The 20,639-nt window shown below is 45.1% G+C and overlaps 1 protein-coding gene across 2 annotated transcripts in view; it reads right to left on the minus strand.

Annotated features, from left to right (window-relative positions):
- Positions 1 to 5,522: 5,522 nt before the first annotated feature.
- Positions 5,523 to 20,639, minus strand: part of LOC135372264 (uncharacterized) — a 64,411-nt gene continuing 49,294 nt past the window's right edge. Inside the window, exons 5-6 of one of the 2 annotated variants that reach the window (XM_064605920.1) lie at positions 17,355 to 17,435; positions 5,523 to 5,761 (exon numbers count right to left, since the gene is read on the minus strand). In XM_064605920.1, the coding sequence (XP_064461990.1) occupies positions 5,604 to 5,761; positions 17,355 to 17,435 (239 nt within the window). In that variant the 3' untranslated portion in view covers positions 5,523 to 5,603. The remainder of the gene's footprint in view (positions 5,762 to 17,354; positions 17,436 to 20,639) is intronic. The other variant, XM_064605925.1, reaches the window with a different exon arrangement.

A 20,639-nucleotide genomic window follows, 5' to 3' on the forward strand; every position in this document is an offset into this window, starting at 1 on the left:
CTTATCCATCTTCTGTAGCCTGAAGGGCAAGAGTTTATCTCGAAGTGGACGTAGTAATTATAATAATGATAATAATAATAATGTTTCATTGGTGCTCAAGAACGGTAGTGTCTCTATACAAAGCATACAAAGCGAACTAAGTCGTAACATGAAACCACATTCCATACAGGATTACGACATTGACTTTCAGATTTTGGGGTTAAGCCTTTTTTTTCTTCGTTGGTTGTGTGTTGGTTCGTTGGCTGTGTGTACGACTAATACCAAGATGCCACCCATGACCTTCGTGAAGGACTACTGTTTTCATGCGCGTCTAGACTCAGGACTGAAATGATGGACCAACATTTCATCGCGCATGATGATCCCATCGAGGAACGGCTGTCCTTGAGTGTCGAAACGGTACCTTAACGCTTGGTAGGTTTCCGGTCTTATCAGCCGGTCAAACACGGAGAGCTCCCTCCGGACCCAAACGGGCACTAACTTTCCCAAATTGGAGGTGCTCATGAATGATGGTGTTCAACGTTCTCACAGAAAAGTCCGTATTTCGAGCCAGTTCGAGACATGTCATCCCTCGGTACTTCAGGATGAGGCGCTCCACAAGTTGGATGTTCTCAGGAACTCTGACACTCAGCTATGAGCCGCCCCAGCCACGATCCTCCTGCACTGATGTACCGCCGTCTCGGAACCGTTTGCACCACTCAAATGCTTTGCTGCAGCCAAGTGTATAGTGGCCATACTGAGCCTGAAGTCTTTTGTGAATTTCAAATGACTTTACGCCTTCATTCACGAGAAACTCCATGATGATTCGCTGTTGGATGCGTGCGCTCATCTCGTTTCCGGCTATCTTGTCCAGCACGTGTCTTCGGTTTTGCACAAACTTTGGATCACCACGAAGCGTGTCACGCGTGACAATGACAAAAAAGAAGTAGCGCGAGCCATTTGTACACTCGGGGGACAGAAAGTCCCGGTTTGACTTGAACATCCCTCGTAAATCTAAATACACCTCCGAGCCTCGTGAACACATACAGGGTGTCCCAGAAACCGTGTCATTGAGTTATAATAAAAAAAAAAAAACTACGCCACCTAGAATCATACGCTCAACAGCATTTGTTCTTATTAGTTTTTTGCCACCTCCTAATGTGAATGTGATGTACTCCAAGTTTAATTATGTAAATATTTGCAAACTGAACTCGGAAATTTGCCAAGTAAAGGTCACTTTTTTACCCCACCAATATGAAGAGCGTGCCGAATTCACTCAAATCCATGATAACTCACAGTGATATTCACGAGCTATCCCATCGGAAAAAAATATAATAGTATTGCAAGTATTGAGGCTATTGTATTTGAGGCAAGTATTGTATTGTATTGAGGCAAATTGTAATTATTATTGCATTATTTATTTATTATTTATTTATTAATTATTTAATTTATATTTATCATTTATTATGATTATTGCAAATAGTATTGAGGCTGTAAAAAGGTGGTCTAGTTGAAGGACATTTGGGATACAACAGAGTCTGTACTAATATAAAATTGCTATCTATCTTTACTGTTACGCTAGGACATGTGAAGAGAAAAAAAAGCTTTTGGAACATTGCTACCTTTATTTGGGACATATACCTTGTGCAATGAACCGGCCACAAACGTGGGTTTCTTTTAGTGACTCCCGATCTGCCATTCAAACACTAGAGTCAAACAAGGAGACCACTCATGCGGAGGAAAATTCCAAAGACATAAGGTAACTCAGACGAGACGGACATCAGGTATCCATCCAGTGGATCCCCAGTCACTGCAAGATTCCTGGAAACGAGAAGGCTGACGAGGCCGCAAGAGAAGCCCACTACCTGACATTCAGGGAAAACATACCACGGACCAAAGACGACATCAAAAGGGCAACAAAGCGAACGGCAGATGTGGAATTCAAGAAGCTCCAGGACAATCTACACAGGAGACACGGCAGGCTTGTCGCCTTCGATGGTCCATATACGAGGGGCGTTCAAGTCAAACCGGGACTTTCTGTCTCCTGAGTGTACAAATGGCTCGCGCTACTTCTTTTTCGTCATTTTCACACGGGACAGGCCTCCGCGTTCACCACGTGGTGGTCCAAAGTTTGTGCAAAACAGAAGACGCGTGCTGGACAACATGTCCGACAACGAGGTGAGTGCGCACATCGAACAGCGAACTGTCATGAATTTCGTGAATAGAGGCGTAAAGTCATCTGAAATTCACAGAAGACTTGAGGCTGAGTATGGCCACGATACACTTAGCCGCAGCAAAACGTTTGAGTGGTGCAAACGGCTCCGAGACGGGCGTACATCAGTGCAGGACGATCCCGGCCGGGACGCGTCAGAGCCCAGTGTCAGAGTTCCTGAGAACATCCAACTTGTGGAGCGCCTCATCCTTAAGGACCGATGGATAACATGTCTCGAACTGGCTCGAAAGACGGGCCTTTGTGTGGGAACGTTGAACACTATCATTCATGAACACCTCCAGTTTCGGAAAGCCGGGCCTCATCACCAAAGGAGTCCTCCTCATAAACAGGACAATGCACGCCCGCATACCGCGCATCTAACGACACGCAGTTGACGGGAGTTGCTGCAACATCCCCCTTACAGTCCAGACCTCGACCCCAGCGATTTCCATCTCTTAGGACGACTGAAGGCGTTACTTGGTGGCCGCCACTTCAGCTGCGACGACGAGGTCAAGAATGCGGTCGGATCATGGCTGCTATGCGCCAGTAAGGATCTCTGCGCTGCTGGCATCTAAGCCCTCGTGAAACGCTGGGCAAAAGTGCATTACTGCAGCTGGAGATTACGTTGAAAAACAAAACTAATTTCTCGCTTGTAAGTTCATTTTACTTTTGCAAAAAATGAAAAGTCCCGGTTTGACTTGAACACCCCTGGTAAATACACAGGCTGTAGATACGTCAGCCGAACTGACGCAGCACTCATTCATCGACTCCGACTTGGTACTGCGTGGCTAATAGCCACGCATTTCCTTTTTTCACTTTTCCGTTTTTAGTGGCCATTTACTCCCCTTTAGCGAGAGAAAGGAGAAACGGACAAACACTTTCAAATACCGTCCACGCTGATGAAGCGGTGTAGTCCTGCTGCCTTTCTGTTCCCCAAATCTCTTTTCACACGCACAAAGCCAGCAAGATACACGCTTAATAAGATGCATAGCATTTTACACTGACGACGGTACTTACCGGCACACTGCATTCGCAGCATGAGGCGATCTGAAACCATAAAGAAGCATGTCCAAGATAAGTCTGTTTGCAGCCTCGTTCTGTCCGAGCTATCAGCAGTGTACCATTTAATCCACAACACAAAGGGAATGTGTCACGACCCAGTTGCACTTACAATAAGCAGAACTGCATTTACTTTTGAAACCCCGAACAATCAAACAGGCACCGTTCTGCGTACGCTCCTATACTCTACTTCTCATGTTTCTGACTTGTTTAATTTTTACTACTCACGTGTAAAGGGAAATGTTGGGCGCTTGCTTAATCACATATTCGTCCTATAGAGCTACAGAACTGGCCTACTTCATTTCTGCTTCATTGGTCCGCGTTGCGCCTCCTCTGTCAAGAGCAGACGCCGCAGTGCGTGCGTGTGGCGCTGGCCACGGCGCTCACAAGGACAACTGCATTGCAACGTGTTAGAAAAAACTATGAAAACATACCTAATATGCGTCCTCGCTTGACTGCTAGGTGAAGATTTGCGAAATCTATGATTCGTCCCAATGTCCAACGGGGACATCAATGTGTCGTCGTTCGGGGATTGAGAGACACTTGAACTCTTATGTTGATTTCTTTCATGTCCGAACAGTTTTGTTGCGAACCGTTTACCTCTATTATTGTTTCCGGTTCTGCTGGTGTCATGAAAATTGCGGTTCGAGTTCGGTTCCGGAAGAAATAACGGTCCGGGTACGCTTTTCGGTTCGGGTTCGGGTTCGGGTGCGGTTCGACACCCTGCTCAACACCGTCAGACTTCCTATCGATGCTTTGTCAAGGGAAATAACGCGAGACATACATATAATGCATAGTCTTTCTGCACTAGAAAAGAAAACGTAGCAACAACACATGCACAGAAAAAAAAACATGGCAGCCATGACAGTCGATTATGGGGTGAGTGATAACAAATGCAAAACCACCAATGTAAGCTACATCGTAGCGCTGCCTCTGCGTGGAGGTACAAAAGTATTACTCGGCTGTCGTATTGGACTACAGGATATATTTTGAAACAGTTTATTTTTAACGATATACTTTGCAACAATATATCTTTGATTGGCGGTTCTTGAGCGATTGTTTCGTGGGCGGGTATTCTTGCGCGGTTGATTCCTTGTCGGGGAATTTTGCGCAGTTTATTGTGAAACAATGTTTTTGAAAGTGTTTTTCCCAAATATTTGTTAGTGTAACCCCTCCCACCTCCATTTTATGTCTGACGTATAGCAGGCAAGGGCATGATGATCAAGAGAATGCGCGCAAGTATGTGACGTTGGCGGGATAAAACAGTCAGCTTTACCTGGCAAATTTCCGAGTTCAGCTCGCAAAATATTACATAATTAAACTTAGGCTTAATTAGGTTTACTTAGGTTTAGGGCGAATATTACATCGGACTCTAAACTTAGGTTTAATTAAGAGTTAAAAACCTAGGAAGAAGAAATTCCGTTGACCGCATGATTCTATGTGGCGTAGTTTTTAAAAATTAAGATTCAGTGACACATTTTCTGGGACACCCTGTAGACACAATTAATAGACGTAGAACAGCTGGGAACTTGTGTGGCTTTCTTCTTCAATAAAGTGCCCACGTTTAGGGGGTACCAATCGTATTACTGAAGCGTAAACATAACAGTGCCAACGAAGGAATGACGGATTGTCTTTAGTCGGTTTCCAACACTCGGGTACAGTTGTCAGATATGACTGCTTTCCCACTACGAAATGTGAAAATACGTTGTAGTGTTTTAGTTGCGCTGCACCGAATCGTGTCTGACCATGACCCCTGGTGGGATGAGGAAACGTGGCGTAGCGAATGCAAGCTGTCGACGTGGAACGCGGTCGGTGAAGGGCGAAGATTATATCGGACTCTAAACTAGCCTTGACTAACGTTTGCCCGTGTCCGCACGCAATGAAGCGGAGTAGTGTGAAGCATTCTTAACACTTGATGTGAACACACAGTCTACCGTTGTGCCGTACGACCGTGGTTATTGCATTTGAAGGGAAAATTTCCATCACAAAAATTGTATGTTAGGAAAGTTTTTACTTTTCAGCATGTAAACATGCCCGGGATGTTATGTCATCCAGAGTTGTCCAACGGTTATAGGCACAGTAGATAAAGGCAGAGCAATGCAAGCGACGGCGCAGTTTTGACACCATTTTGAATTCACGGCGTCTGAGTTATGCTTTCCCCTTGATGGATGCCGGCGGGAACACTAATCTCTATTTCGCGGTAAAATGCGATTATCCGCTTGCATTTATATTGCCTTATAGCTCATATTTGCAAGCAACTGAACAGGAATTTGTTGATTGGTGGTTTATTGAAAGGTGGTTGGAAGGCAATAATAACAATTCACCACGAAATGCACAACGAAAGTGGTTTAGAGTGTTACGAATCATAAACGACTGGTAAGGGGCAACAGCCCTTTTCTTTCATGCCATCCTTATAGGGCTCTTCTTCTGTCGTGCAGTTCAGGTTCTTGTAGTTCTGCTCGCAGTCTGCCAAAGTATCATTTGCGAACTCTACTGGCGTCCACATCATGCACTCTGAAAATATATTCGCATGCATTCCTATATCGGTAAGATCATACGAGCAACGAGCTAAAGTAAAGAGAAATAACATAGTTGTGGTATTCCCTCAGGGTGTAATCAGATTCTCTGCAACATGTTATCTATCACGACGAGTTTTTGCACCATCACTGAGTCACACCGTGAAAACGTTGACACTAGCACCATTATAGGTATATCAAGCTCGCTATCCTGCGACGAACTATAAGTCATCTCTAAGGGGCTAACACTCAATTCTGTTAACGAATACGAAATCCACAAGAACATATCAGACTTTGCGAAATGACTACACCTCAGAGAATTCTTCGCTGACAGAAAACAAGAAAACAACAGCAACCTCCGGCTATACCGTCAACTTGGACACTAAATCACGGCCGAGATCCCGCACTAGGCCTGTATAACAAACAACGTTATACGCATTCGGCGGCCTAAAACGAGCTTCCGGCTGTCTAGTGCCGGTTTAAACCGCACTTCCGGTGCTCCACTTGCAGTCTAACCTCACTTCCGGCTGTCCACCTCCGCTCAATACTTTACTTACGGTTCGACGGTTTCAATCGTAGCGTGTAAGTTCAACCCATTAACCTATAATATCCCTCAATTACTTTCAATTAGCCTGTAATTACAATTTAATCACCTGAGCTAATCTTGTATTTCATTTAATTTCCTTCGATTACGTGTACTTGCTTGAATTCCTTGCAGTTCCCTTATAATTGATGTTAATTTCTATGATTTATATTTTGTTATCTCTTGTAACCTGTGGTTACCATCGGTAATCTTTAATTTTATTTAATCTTTCTTTTAGTTACGTATACCTTGCATTCATTACCTTTCTACTCAACTTTCTCGTTTTAATCGCCTTTAATTATGTTAAATTACTCTTACCTCTTACCCTTACTTACCTTTGACTACTTCAATTACAAATAATTTGCCTCCATTTACATTTACCCTTCGATATCCCTTTTACGTGTCCACTTGTACCTCTCCTGGGTGAGGCTTCACGATCCCATACACGGACATACACATACATACAGACTTTTCATTTTGACACTCCTAATGCTAACGCAATAAAGGGACTTGTAGCATGACTCTGTAGGAGCCGCAGAAGCTTCTCGTGAGTTTAGCCCGAGTCCAGTCGTCACGAATCAAACTTGCTCAAAAAACACATTCAAAGCCCGAGTTTCGGATCAGTGTGCGTTCCCTCATTGTGTCTGTGTTTCTGTATAAACAACATATCATGCCAGGAATTATGAATGATGTGCTATATTGAAGGGGTTGCGACATGCCATCCCGGCTTAGAACTTATAAACGTAGAATACGTTCGTTGCATCGAAGTGCACCTGCACCAAAAGTTTCGCAACGAAGAGGGCAATAGAAGCGGAAAAACTGCGATTACCAAAATTCAAGCGGCTCTGATATCACAGTCCTTGCCACCGCAAGTGAGGCAGCGCATCAGAAGTGACGTGCTTACGGCTGCCAATGGGAACTGACGCAGCTCTCAGCTCTGTGATATCTTCGCTTCGCTCGGGAGTGTGTTCGGGGTCTTGTATCTCGCGACACGTAGAGGAATGATTCTTTTTTCCTCAGCATTCTGGCGTTCAGTACAATGCGTTCATGATGTAGTAAACCGCATCTATCAAAGTGTCCCAGCCCCTTTAACGAACTGCGAAGTTATTGCGCACCAATTTATCCTGGTCTACCGGATACCGAGTGTTCACTACAAAGCATCCTGGGCAGTCTAGCTATACGCTGCCTCTTGTTTACCACAGACGTGTCACTGACATGTCATTGTCAGATGTCGCAAACGGATAGGAACGTTTACGGCGTACTGAGAGGGAGGTCAAACAATGTAAGAACTACAAAGAGTTCCTCTTTTAAACTGAATGTCGTACACTACAGCACAAGTCTTTGTATTGTGATGTCCTCATGCTTCTGTCTTTGCTGCAGCGTGAGGTTTTTCGATTAAACAATTAATATTTTCGAATTGAAATTTTCCTTTTCATTGTTGTGCATATGAAGCTCTGCATGTAGTAGTCGGTATGCACGCCTCTAGATGGATTACGTATGCTTTAGCTATATGTTGCAAAATGTTTGTGTTATAAACTGATGACAGCTGATTTTCAACATCTTTTAGTGTGTAGCACCCGCGAAGAGGCAGGTGTCAATATGTAGAACCAACCACGCATGTCCAAACTGCAACGTTTACTGAAAGACTTGAGACGCTGGGGTTCTAGTACTGAGCGGGAATCTCAAATGTGGTGGTGGTGGCGTAAACCGTCTTGCCGCTGTTGGCCTCACGAATGTGGGCTGCGTCACGACTGTAGCCAGGATGAGATGAGATGATGTGATAACAGATGAAGGAATGATGACGGCCGGAAACTCAAAGCGCAAATGCACAGGGACAGGAACGCGATCCAATAAGACATCTGCTTTCATGAAGGCAGATGCAGTGGTTCAGTGGTGCAGTGCAGGCAGTCGGTTCATGTTCCTATGTATGTGCTGCTTTGATATGTCTGCTCTGTAACATTTACGTCTGTGTGAAGGGTAGGAGACAATAACCTCTTTGAACGGATGTCCTGGTAACGTTTATAAAAGGTGATGCTTAAAAGTTACTTTGTATCTTCTGGAATAGAAGATAAAATATTGCGGTTGTTTATCCGCTACCAAAGGTTATTAGATTACGAATGTTCTCCGTCGTTGATACCATTGTTATAAAGAAATTAATGCGTAAGAGCTGTACAGCTTCTCACAGGCTGTACTGGGATTAGCAACAACAACTGCACGATTAACGACGTCAGCGTTGGCGGAAGAAACGGAAAAAAGGTTTGCAATTATGTTGATATGTCTAGTGGTGATGACAATCGAAACGTATAGGGCAGGTTGCGATAATCCATTACCACCCAACTTCAAAGGCAAATGGGAAGGACGGTCAGCGCTAAGTATAGATAACGGTTATAGATAACTAAGTATAGACAACGGTTCCACTCAAAGCGTGGAAAACTGAGACGACGAGTAACCGGCACGCACGTAATGATCAGTGTTGTTCGTCCGTGACCCCAAACAGCGGTTTGCGTGTACGCTCACCAATCCCATTGGTCTATTCAGTAACACGTAAACGAAATAATCATCCCGAAATAAAGTTGTTGTTTTTTCCTGTTTTTCTAAAGGTGATCCGTTCAACACCCTCAGCATTCGGCACAAAGCACATTTAAACGTACTAGCAGCGCACTAAAAACGAGGACACAACAAAAGGTAACATCAAAGGCAGCGGGGCGTATGTCAGCTGTACCCCAGCTTATCCTATACCCGAATATTCGGAGTAACTCGTTACTGTAACTATGTTCCTTTTTTGGTAACCAACTTAAATGGGTACTTTTGTGCTGGGGTAACTTTCGGAGGAACTCGTTTCTTTTTCAGGTAACTTCGCCGAAGTAACTTGGGCGAAGTTACAAGTTACTTATTTTTAATTACTTCGCTTTTCACTTCTTCTCTTCGGTTCTTTCATGACATTTTATGCCAAAAAACGATAGTACATTAGCAATAGTGACAATTCACCGGCTTTCCCTCTCAATTTAGCGACATTTTAGCAATCTAATTGTCCGGTGGTGGCAGCGTTGATTCGCTTGCCTTAGTCGGCCTTATTAATTTTCCTGACAGTCGCTAGCGGGCAGCGGCTTCCGTCTTGGCGAAAGTGGGATGAGTGAGAGAGTGGTTGGTTTGTCCCTTCAGATGACGCACCCTTGGAAGTCGCTGGGGAGGCGTGTTAGCTTAGCGAAATTGGTAGATCCCCGGACCGATAATCGACAAGATGTGGGTTTAAGTCCTACAGTTGGCTAACCTTTTCAGTGACTCCATTCTTTCATAATTAATTTCTTAGGGCCTTGACGCTTTGTATGCATTGGGCCTTTCTGCGTATTGCACTCCTTGAATTGAACTGTTTACGCGCACTGCACATGTGTACAGCTATTTTGTATCCGAAGTAACTTTGAAGTAACTCGTTCTATTTTTCCAGTAACTGCGTAACTGCGGGTTACATTTCAGACTTTTATTTCGTTATTAACTTACATTTTCGTTACATTTTTCACACGGTAACTTAACTCGTAAAGTGTTATTTCCGACGGGTAATTTCTCGATCCATGTTTTATACCAGCCAATGTCATATTGACGTAGATTTCTGTCGCAACGCAATAGAACCCGATGTGGCTTAGTAACCCTGTCACACGGACTAATTTAATGGCATTTTTGTAAAGTGCACTCCAGGCCAGGGAATGTGACTTTGGCTCCACGTGTGCATGTCCCCAAGAACACAGACAGTCCCCAGCACGTCCTCACAGTGTCATTGTCTCCTCGTCCTTCGATATGCCTGATAACGCCCTGAGGATGTCACTCGCGGATTGACCGTGAAGAGTCGTTCAGGTACGTCCTGCGGCAGTCCCGGTAGGTAGCTATCGGAGTTAGAAAAACTATCTTGTTCAATTTACCTGATAAGGCTCTCCAAATATTGAGTGACACGTTTGTTTTGCTTTCTGGACCGATCCCAGTAGCTGAATGACGTTCGTCAGAAGAAAGGGCAGTCCTACATAAAATTTCTTTCTCACCAAAAAGGTGTCTGCAAAAGATACCTGAAGTATTTACCGCGGAAAAGAGAGAAAAGCGCGATTCTGTAGCACTGCTTTTGACTTTCAAAGGTCCTACCCGGATGTCTCAAAGCAAACCCAGTAAGAAACATAGACTCCATATAGACACCAGAGAGTTAACACATCAAGCAATTCGTCGCTTGAGTGTTGTGTGTTTCCGAAATTAATTTAATGAAACTTCGATAGCTCACCCTTCATTTGGTGTCGGAGGCGAGCAGGACTCTCGAACATACGGAGGATCGCAAAACCAGCAAGAAATAGCGTCTGATTTTTCTTTGGAAGGAAATTTCAGTGCTATATGGCCGATACGCTGTGGCACATCGTTGAGGTCATGTTCGGCGTGCCCTGGATTCGGTGGAGTGTCTTTCAAATGCTCTTCCAGCCTCCCGTCCCGCATCGCGATCAGAAACAGTTCCTTCTTCTGGCAGTTGAGATCAATTACGAGGTGTGGATTTCGCGCTGTATTGCAGCACATGGTGGGCGCGCCCGTACTGTACCAGAAGTGCTAAGCCTTGTTCGGGCAGGGGTTCGTCGAGAGAGAGCTGTTCTGGGAGCTGTGCACTTCACACGGCGATGGCAGACATCTTCGATCCTCTTTGAAGATGAGAGACTTACGTATGTGCTTCACTTTTAGGTGGCCATGTAGAGTGTGCGATTGCCACGTACGCGACTTTCCTCAGGGCTTCGTTCGTTGCATGGTGACGTTTAGCACACATATTATTCTAGAGCTTATATTGCTGTATAGAGTTGTCATCTAGTCCGTCTGAAACGTTAGAGGGAACCAGCCTGTGTGGCTGGTCTTCCGCTGCGATGCCAATACGGGCTACTTTTCGAAGTCGGTTCCTCGACCTTTGTGCTCTGGGAAAGACTTATTTTTCACCTTCCAGATTTTTGTCTTGTTTTTAAATCTTGGCGCTCATTTCCGTTATGAAAAGTACTAGACTTTACCCTGCAGTTTGTCAATATGAATTGACAGTAATCAATCTATGAAACAGAAGGTGTCAAGACTGCCTGTGGTTTCTAAACAGAAAACAAATAAGCTACAATAAAACGATCCTAGATTATGTCAGTGCTGTCTCATCGCACTGTCCTACATCGGCCCTTGATGACCTCCTAGGGGCAATCATAAGGATATCATGAGGAAATGTATGAGTCCCATTTTAACAAAAGGGGAATACCCGAGGACCGATTTCGCCCTCTGGCGGACGTCCTAACTGGCCCTGTATGATAACCGTCAGATATCCCAGGGACGACACTGTACTCTTAGGGGTTACACGGCTGAAGTAAGCGGCACTTAAGCAGTGATGGTAATTACGTTAGAAAACAACAAACGACGGCAAAATTTTTAAGCGTGCGCCGCAATGCCTTCCTCATAATGTCCTTCTCTAACCTAGAAACATCTCACGCAAACTTTCTTCTGGAACATTAAACAAACTGACCTCAAACATGTGCCCCTAACTAAAATGGCCACCACTAAATCGTGCAGACTGCGAAGTTCTCACAGGCTGTTGACGAGTGTAAGGACATGATTTTTCAGCACATCGTCACACTGCACTAAAATAAATGAACACGCGATTGAAAATGCTTGTTTAAAACTATTGTAGTGTCGAGGCCCTACGCTTTTCTCAATATTCTTACCTGTACCACATATCCTGCCGTCGAAGCTACACAGTTGGTCAGCCGAAAGAGTAGTGAAGTGGACAACTTATTATATCGTTAGCGCACTTTCTGACGAATGTCATTAAAAGATGTCGTGTGACAGCAGAAAAATCACACTGAGTGCAAGTGTCACTCGTGGAAACTTCAAACTGATGCTAAAGTGACAAAGTGACGTCTGACAGGGGTATAACTTACCCCTACCCTACAAGACATTAACCGTGTCTCCACACTAATAGGCGGACGGACCTTACGTGTAAATACACTCCAATTACCTAAAACGTTTAGTTCGCCCCATTACCAACCTAAAGACCTAAAAATATGTGTCTTGCCTTTGTTAAAGGGAGACGTCGGAAGCAAATCGTTTGCACGCTGCTGTTACTTTTCCGATAATTGATATGTTTCCGACGTAGTACGCAATATCTCGGCTGCAAACGGCGCAGACGTTTCAAAAAGGGGTTGGTCGAACTGTGAGGAGCGGCGGCACTGAGCCACCTCTGGAAGAACGTGTTGAAGGTAACACTGGGACGCCTTCCTGCGTCAATGGGTGCATCTGCTTGTGTGCATTAAAGACCTTGTAGTTTTCTTGTTGTTTTGTGCAACAACAAGTAATGAGAGGGGTGGTGCAAGGTGCTGCATCAGAACTTTCGGCAACAAGTCAACTTCTAGGTCTAGGTCGTTTCTTTTTTTTTTTCTTTTTTTCGCTTCCGGGAGTTGGAAAGCGTGTCGCCGCGAGTGGAAGGCAGCGCTCCGATACAAGCGGACCAGAGCGGAATTATTCAACACAGAATATAATATGTTCCGACCATTTCGACATCTTGACATCTGAGCAAGTCTCCAGGAACGAAAAGTGCTGCAGAGCCACGTTGTTCCTACTCTCTCCCCGTGTGTAAATGCTAACTCAATGGATCGCGTACACAAAAAGGAGATTCAAAGGGGTAAGAATATAAAAGATGGTGATAATATTACCTCCTTTGATAATTTCCTTTGACAATTGACACACGACTGGTTGAGCTCAAACTATATAGATTGTAGATAACGCTTTGAAGAAAGGCTCGTCATACTCGGCGAATGTCCGCGCAAGCAGATGTTGATGTCCGCGTCCAACTGGATCTCCGAGAAGACTTGTCACACTCGGCCGAGTCAGAATATGTTAAAGGGTCGTGATGGCCTGATCCCATGACGGAGCACTCGCCTAAACCTCTATGACCGGCGGCGACACACACGTACTTCTGCTGCTTCTATACATACCCGGTGATTTCATGTGTGGGCTTCGTGTGTGCGCCCTAGCAAAGAGAAGTCCTGGCCACCTCCTCCCACGACTGCGGTTTCTATTTAGATTAGCTGATATTTCCGCGTAATACATCGTGTCAGAGGGAAACCATGCCCAGAGTCGGTACTTGAGGCAAAATAGGCAGTTTTCCAAAGTTCCAGGGAGCAGCGCACACCCTGCGAAGACTTGCAGGAAATGCTGTGCAAAACGGCTGCTACGGTGCATACATCGGTGCGACGACGACGACGGTCGGAGACGATAGCAAATCGCTGTCGCTTTGGACAGCCCGCCCTGCCAAATCGCGAACTGCTCCCTGGAACGTTTTCAAATGGCCTATATATACTAAAAGCTTCGTGCAACATTTTTTTTTCGCAGATCGTCCGGAGTCTCCGCTTAAACTTGCCTGCTGATTCAATACTTCATCCTAACATCTCGTCTGGTCAAATGGGGACGCCAGCAGGGCCACCCCATTTGCCATCAGAGACCATCGACGACCAACGAGTCCGCATCCTTTTCCCATTTATGCCAGACAGGGTGTTGGTTAAGTGCATGCAAATGGACTCCGTTCCCAGACGAAACAAATGCGCAAAAAAGTTTATTTTACGACGGAATAGCAACAGAAAGGCTCGCGCACTCCAACAACTTCGGCGCGATCAAAACGAGAAAGACGAACGGAAGCAACAGGAAAATGAAACCAAAATCCCGTGACCCATCTATGGCAGTGCGCTGCATATTACTAATGCTCCCACTGAAAACCCTGGCGTCACTTCAGTCAGTATCTTGAGGCCCAAGCATTCGGAATGTGCAAGGGTTTTCGAACCACTTAGTGCCTTTGTAAACAAATCTGGAGAATTCTTAGATGACTGGATGTACTGTAAGGTCAACTTCCCCTCTTCAATCTTTTCGTTGAGGAGGAAGTACCTTAGATCGATCTGCTTGTTCCTTTCTGACGTTTTTCCTTAAGGGAAATTATTGCTCCCTGGTTGACAGCCTGCAAAACTTGTGGTTACTTCTAGAACTCTTGTACTCCGAGTTGCTCAATAAACTGTTGAAGCCAGAACACCTCTTTTGCAGCGTGGCCTATAGCCAAGTATTCTCCTTCAACAGATGAGGACGCAGTTGTCTGTTGTTTCTTGCTGGTTCACGAGATAGCTGCGTTAGCAAGCATAACGACGTATCCACTCAAAAACTTTCTGCCAAACGTGTCACTTGTGTAATCTACGTCGCAGAAAACTTGAATACAGCTCCCACTTCTCTGGTAGGTCAGCGCATAGTCCTTCGTTCACTTTAAGTAACACCGAATATGCCTTAGCGCATTCCACTGTTCTTCAGTGGGGCATTCGCCGAACTGACTTTCCTAAGCGGTGACGAGGGCCAAGTCGGGTCTGGTTCCTTCAACTAGGTATAGAAGTACCCCAACTGCCTGCCTGTATCTGTGCTCCGTACCGCCTCGTGTTTTTCAGGCGTTCTGACGTTTTTGGTCATTACTCTCACGGCTCAACGGAGGCGGGGTAACCCTTGGCATCCGTCATTCCCAATGTCTCGAAAACGTCGTAGATGTAAGTCATTTGGTCGAGCGGTGATGTACTAAACGTGATGTACTCACACGTATGGAAATGATGTGATGTGTTTGTCCCAGGTCCCCCGTCACACTTTTGCTGCAAGCAACCAGTGAACATAGTGAGTTCCTCTTCGTTTCTTGCAATGATCAGCATGTCACCAAATATGGAAAGCTACAATTAGATCTTGACATTGGCTCATGTAAATACACCGACCTGCTTTGAATCTTTTCTCACCTACTCGTTTGGTGACGTCGTCCTCTGACGTTAGTGACCCATCACTGGGCTTTAGAGACCCGTTCGCAGTAAGGGGGGAATCCATCTGCGAGGTAAGTGCACACTCTTCCGACCTCAAAAGCTTCCCTGGTACGACGCGGAGAAAAAAAAAAAAAACATGGTCCGTACACATCTCGGACCTGAAGGTTTGCCAACCCCGAGGCTCCGACGGAGAAGAAACCGATCATGTCTATCCTTCTTCTCTTCACGCGCTGAAGGCTCCTTCTGAACCTGCTTCTAATCGCCACAGCCTACGCCTTCGCAGGGGACCACGTAGGATCTACTATTTCAGTCACTAGGACCTAATGCATGCGTTTTAATTGGTATTAGTGCGATTTCGATCCCTATTAATCTATTTTCGGTTTTTTGTGCCACTAACGACAGGCCAAACGGTTTTCCGTGCTTCCCGACCGACCTCTGATCCCAATGGATATTCGACGCGGTCCAGGCGTGGTCCCTTGATACACGCCTCCTGTTCATTGACCTCCAGCGCTGCCATGTCTACACTGACACGGCAGTTGTCCCCGATGAACGCCCTCTTTCGTTCGCCTCACACAGCAAGTGGGCACCAAACCCCGGCCTCTATACGCGATGCTAACCGGAACATTACCCCTTCTTTTCAGAAGGGTGACCCTGACAGACCACCGCTACGGTGATCAGCCCGTCCCTCTGAGCAGTTGATAGCAGAAGTTGTTATGTCCGACATGTCAAGCAGCGAAAGTTCACCGATGGACTTCACTATTTTCTGATGAAGCTGACACTGATCTCTCGGTGCAAGCTTGTGACGTTCCTAACCTAAACGTTCAATATGAATGCAACGAACTTTCTATCACTTGTGAGGGGATCCTCAAAATTATTGAATCTTTGTGTTTATCGTCGTCCCCAGGTTGTGACCTAATTTCTGCGAAGCTTCTGCTGATAACAAAAGAGTACTCATGTAAAGTCCTACAGATAATTTTTCAACACTCTTTGAACTGCTCCCAGTTGCCTTCCGATTGGAAGCATGCAATAGTTACACCAATTCCTAAAACCGAAAAACCTCACGCTCCTTCTGACTTCAGGCCGATATCCTTAACTTGTAAGGTTATGGAACATATTATATATTCCCATATTATGAACTTTTTGGATAATAACAACATGCTTTTCAAGAACCAACATGGTTTCCGAAAAAAGTATTCATGTGAAACGCAACTTTTTGAATTTGTTTCTGACGTCTATGAAAGCATGAATTCTGGTAGGCAAGTCGATGCAGTTTTTATCGACTTTCGCAAAGCCTTCGACAAAGTGCCGCACAAGCGCCTTCTTTGTAAGCTCCAATTATTACACATTAAAAATAACATAGTAAACTGGATACGTGCTTTCTTGTCTGCGAGAACACAGTGTGTTAGGTGGAGTAGTGCACCGTCTTCTTATTCACAGGTAGTGTCAGGCGTGCCTCAAGGGTCTGTGATCGGTCCCCTTCTCTTCCTTATCTACACAAATGATCTTCACTTACGTGTAGATTGTTCTGTACGCCTTTGTGCCGATAATGTTGTTGTGTACAGAGAAATCAGTGGTGTAGAGGACTGCGTTGCTTTACAGAACGATTTGGTCTCCCTTTCCGAATGGTGCAGCCAATGGTTAATGAAATTTAATGTCTCGAATACAAAATGTATGACTTTTTCCAGACGAAATATTAACATACCCAGCGATTATACTCCTAATGACGAAATTCTTGACAAAGTGACCATGTTTAAGTATCTAGGAGTTCTGATTTCCTGTGACTTTTCTTGGAGTGACCTTTCGTCCCTCACAGAGGACAAAAAGACACAGGGCCCTATGTTCCTGATGCTCTTGGCCTCCCCTCCCGCAAGTAATTCAATTGGCAAGGAAGGAACATTTTGCGTGCGACTGGCCGCTGTGACATACGGTGGTTAGGTTTGAACTCTCGTAGTGGTGTGACTCATTTGCAATAAGGGGCATTTACTTGTGGTGTAGTGATACGTATCGCTTAATCATTCTGCGTTTAATAAATATGCAAAACGATCTATAACAGATTAGAGTAAGAGCGACGATAGCGAAGAAGTCATTTCTTTCTAGCTAAATCTAACATCAGCTGTATTCGTGGCCAAAAAAAACTTTCAAGAAATCGCACAGAGAAATCGCACAAACAAGAAATGACACAGAGAACTCACGTCCAGAAACCTTCCTGTCGATTCCCACCAAAACCAAGCATCCAGACTTCTGATGGAAATACTTGACGTCGAAGGTAAGCACTATGGGAGTGATACGCGTGCATTGTTCGGCTACATGTTGTACAGCAGATCTTACATATTTTAAGTAAATACCTCATTCTAGAGAAGTACTCCTATTTCACTAAATTATACCTACAGTTATAAATGCATTACTACAAATGAGAGTGTAGGACTCTCTCCAATGGCCAAGGTCCACTGGCTTTGGCTGCACAATGATGATAGGTCTATAATTCATATTGACATCACTCGAAAGGTGCCGTGCTGGGAAGCATTGAGTTGCTGTTGCCATTACGGATTTGACCCTTGCTACCCTTGGGAATATTGTTTAAATTACTTGTGTTCTTTCACTCTCATTAGGACCACGTCAGATGTGGATGCCTTTGCATCGTTTAAAGGTGAAGAGAGGGTGGTTTCATTTCGACCAAGGGGGCGCCGGTGATATTTTTATTTTCTCAAGGAAAAATAAATGTTATTCCTAATCCAAAAAGAAGCAAAACAAACCTCGCTGGTCTCTGCAGTATTTTGTTCTCGGTCGGCGAGGCTCCAAGTAAATGAGTGCGATTTGGGCAGTTCCAGCTGTTCCAAATTTGGCGCGCTGGATCCTCCGAACGGCTGCTTAATTTTTTTTTCACTGACAGAATGGGTGGTGAATATTTTCTAAAAAAAATGAAATCCAATCGCAACGCCCGGAAAATTTTCGAAAAAAAATCGCGGAAACGCCTCCTGGGACATTCGTAGCGCGACTTTGCCAATTTTTTATGTGGTCCCGTAGTTCGAATATGGCGAAACTATATGAGATGAAAGAGCTTTTTTTTTACTCTTTCGTTTCGTATATAGCGCGTTATCATACCTTCAGGCATCCGTCCACAATGACGCCGTAATCGCGAAGGGGTGCCAGGAAATCGCTGTTTTCAGGATCGTTTTTCGCAAAAAGGCCATCTTCAATTTTGTTTATATTTTCTGGACATACGCCTTGGACACCGACTCTTTGTTATTATAACATAAAGTTTCTGCTTATTTTATTTCTCCAGGGCGCGCAAATTCCTTTCCCGCACCCTTGTCGCTTTCAATTCTAAGTGCCGGAGAATGGTATTCACAATGTGTGCTCTTTTTCTTTTTTTCCTTGCTGAAGGGTATGACATTACGGGCTTATCAGACTGACTGACGTGCACCCAAGGATCGATCAAGGATATATTTACTGTAAACATATATTTATCGTTGCCGTCCTAGAGTGGAAGCACTAGCACCAATCGCGTACGATAAACACCAGTTCCAGGCGGCATTGAATGTGTTTTTTATTGAATATGCCCAAAAAGACTGCCACAATTAGAGCTGTTCGTAAATACGACACCCCTAACTCTTGTCCAGGTGTATGAAGATCGCAGTCTGGGCACAGGACGCACAGCGGACCTCGCGCTCTCCTTTTTCGCTACTCTGAACGCTTCGGCATCCTCACGTGGTACATGCAACAGCGTAACGTTCGGTAACCTCGGCGTTAGTTTGCACATAAGATCTTCTGCCTCTGAATGGCTTCTTCTAGAGGTGAATGGAGATTGTGCAGTGATGCATGATTACTACCCCGCCGACCCTTCAGGCATTCTTCCCGTGGCCATGCTCGCTGAACAGCCATTTGGTGATATTGGAGCTTCTCTGCAGTTCATGAAACTGGTATCTATTTTTAAAGTGTGCTGCAGCTCCCACATACGTACATACATCGTACAAAGATCCGACTTCAATGTGTTCATCAATAGTTTTGATGGTGAGAAGCGTCAGTGCAGTGCCATGACCCACTTCATCCGACACAACGGCGTAGCATCGGGTACTGGACAAATGATTCACCACCCAAGTGAATATTGTTATTTTGTCTTTCTTCCAATGGTAACCCTGTAATGCAGAAGGAAGAACGACCGTCCAATTTTCCGCATAGTCAGAGTGGAGGACAACCACTTTCAGAATCTGAGAATGTCTTCTCACTACCTATCGCATTCCGTTGAATATTGCGCACGTAGTCATGAGTTACGTAGCGGGCTAGCCACTTTCTCAGAAGATAGATAAATTGATCAATGTTGAGGGCGAAGTTCTGAAGTGTGCTTGATTTCCATATGGCAAACTCTATCTCCTCGGCATCGGCGCACATCTCCAAAGATTCCGTCGTCAATGCACTCTCACCTGGACATGATGTGCACCTACCCAGTTTGCACTCTCTTGTTTGCGTTGGACACAAGCACAATGATTTGAGGTCCTCAAGCGCAAAACACTTCTCCGAGACAAGACTCAGTGCATTCAGACACGAGTCGTAGTTGGCACAGTAGGTGCAAACGCACTCTTCCCTGTAGCGGCTGTGACGGGCGAAGGTAATAAAACATTGTCAGCCTCATTTTGACATCGGGATGCGCCTCCCGAAACTTGTGGTATGTCTCCCGAATTTTTCGTGACATATAGCGCTTTGCCACTAAGTTGTCGGCATCTGCTCCGAGAATCTTCACAACATCTCGAGGCCTTGGGCTCTTAATTGTACAGTCCAATTCATCGTTCAGTTAATACTCGACGGCCAACTTCACATTCTCGGGGTCGATAACATTCATACGAGAGTATCGATCAGGCGTTGCCCATACTCTGCCGGTTTCCCGGAGCCTTTGACTCTTCTTGATCATGTAGGTTGTAACTTCGGGAATAGCTTGATGTATTTCAGCCTGGGTGAATGACAAAGGGAGTAAAGTCAAGAGCCGACATCTTTCCTGAACGGTGTGGGTTGCAACATACGCCTCAAGCAAGTCTTCAAGCAATTCGTCGCTGTGTGTCTTTTACACAGTTTCTTCCTCCACAGGAAAGTTCACGCTGTAATCGGTATTCAGCCGGCGACGAGATGGCTTTGACACGGCACTTGCAATTTTTCTTTCTGCTTTCGTTTTACGTACGGCACGGCGCGTCTAACTTCCGTCGGCTGACCCCAGTGTCGCCTTCACAATCTACCTTGTTCACACTTTGCACGATTTCAGTCGGATCACAAAATTCTGTGTCTTCGGAGCTAGGAGACGAAGGATCGTGTTGGTTTGAGGGTCGAGACTCATCGAGCTGCAACCGGAATGCGTTAAAGCAGTTCACACATATTTCATCCGTATCATCAACACGGTCGGCTTGACACGCAGGCAAAACAGCCTTTAACAAAGTCGCACCAATCAGTGACACAGCCCTGAAGTTCTTGTTCCACAGTATCTTGTTCGT

Source organism: Ornithodoros turicata, chromosome 1 (genome assembly GCF_037126465.1).
Source record: "Ornithodoros turicata isolate Travis chromosome 1, ASM3712646v1, whole genome shotgun sequence".
In the NCBI taxonomy this organism is placed as follows: Eukaryota; Metazoa; Arthropoda; class Arachnida; order Ixodida; family Argasidae; genus Ornithodoros; species Ornithodoros turicata.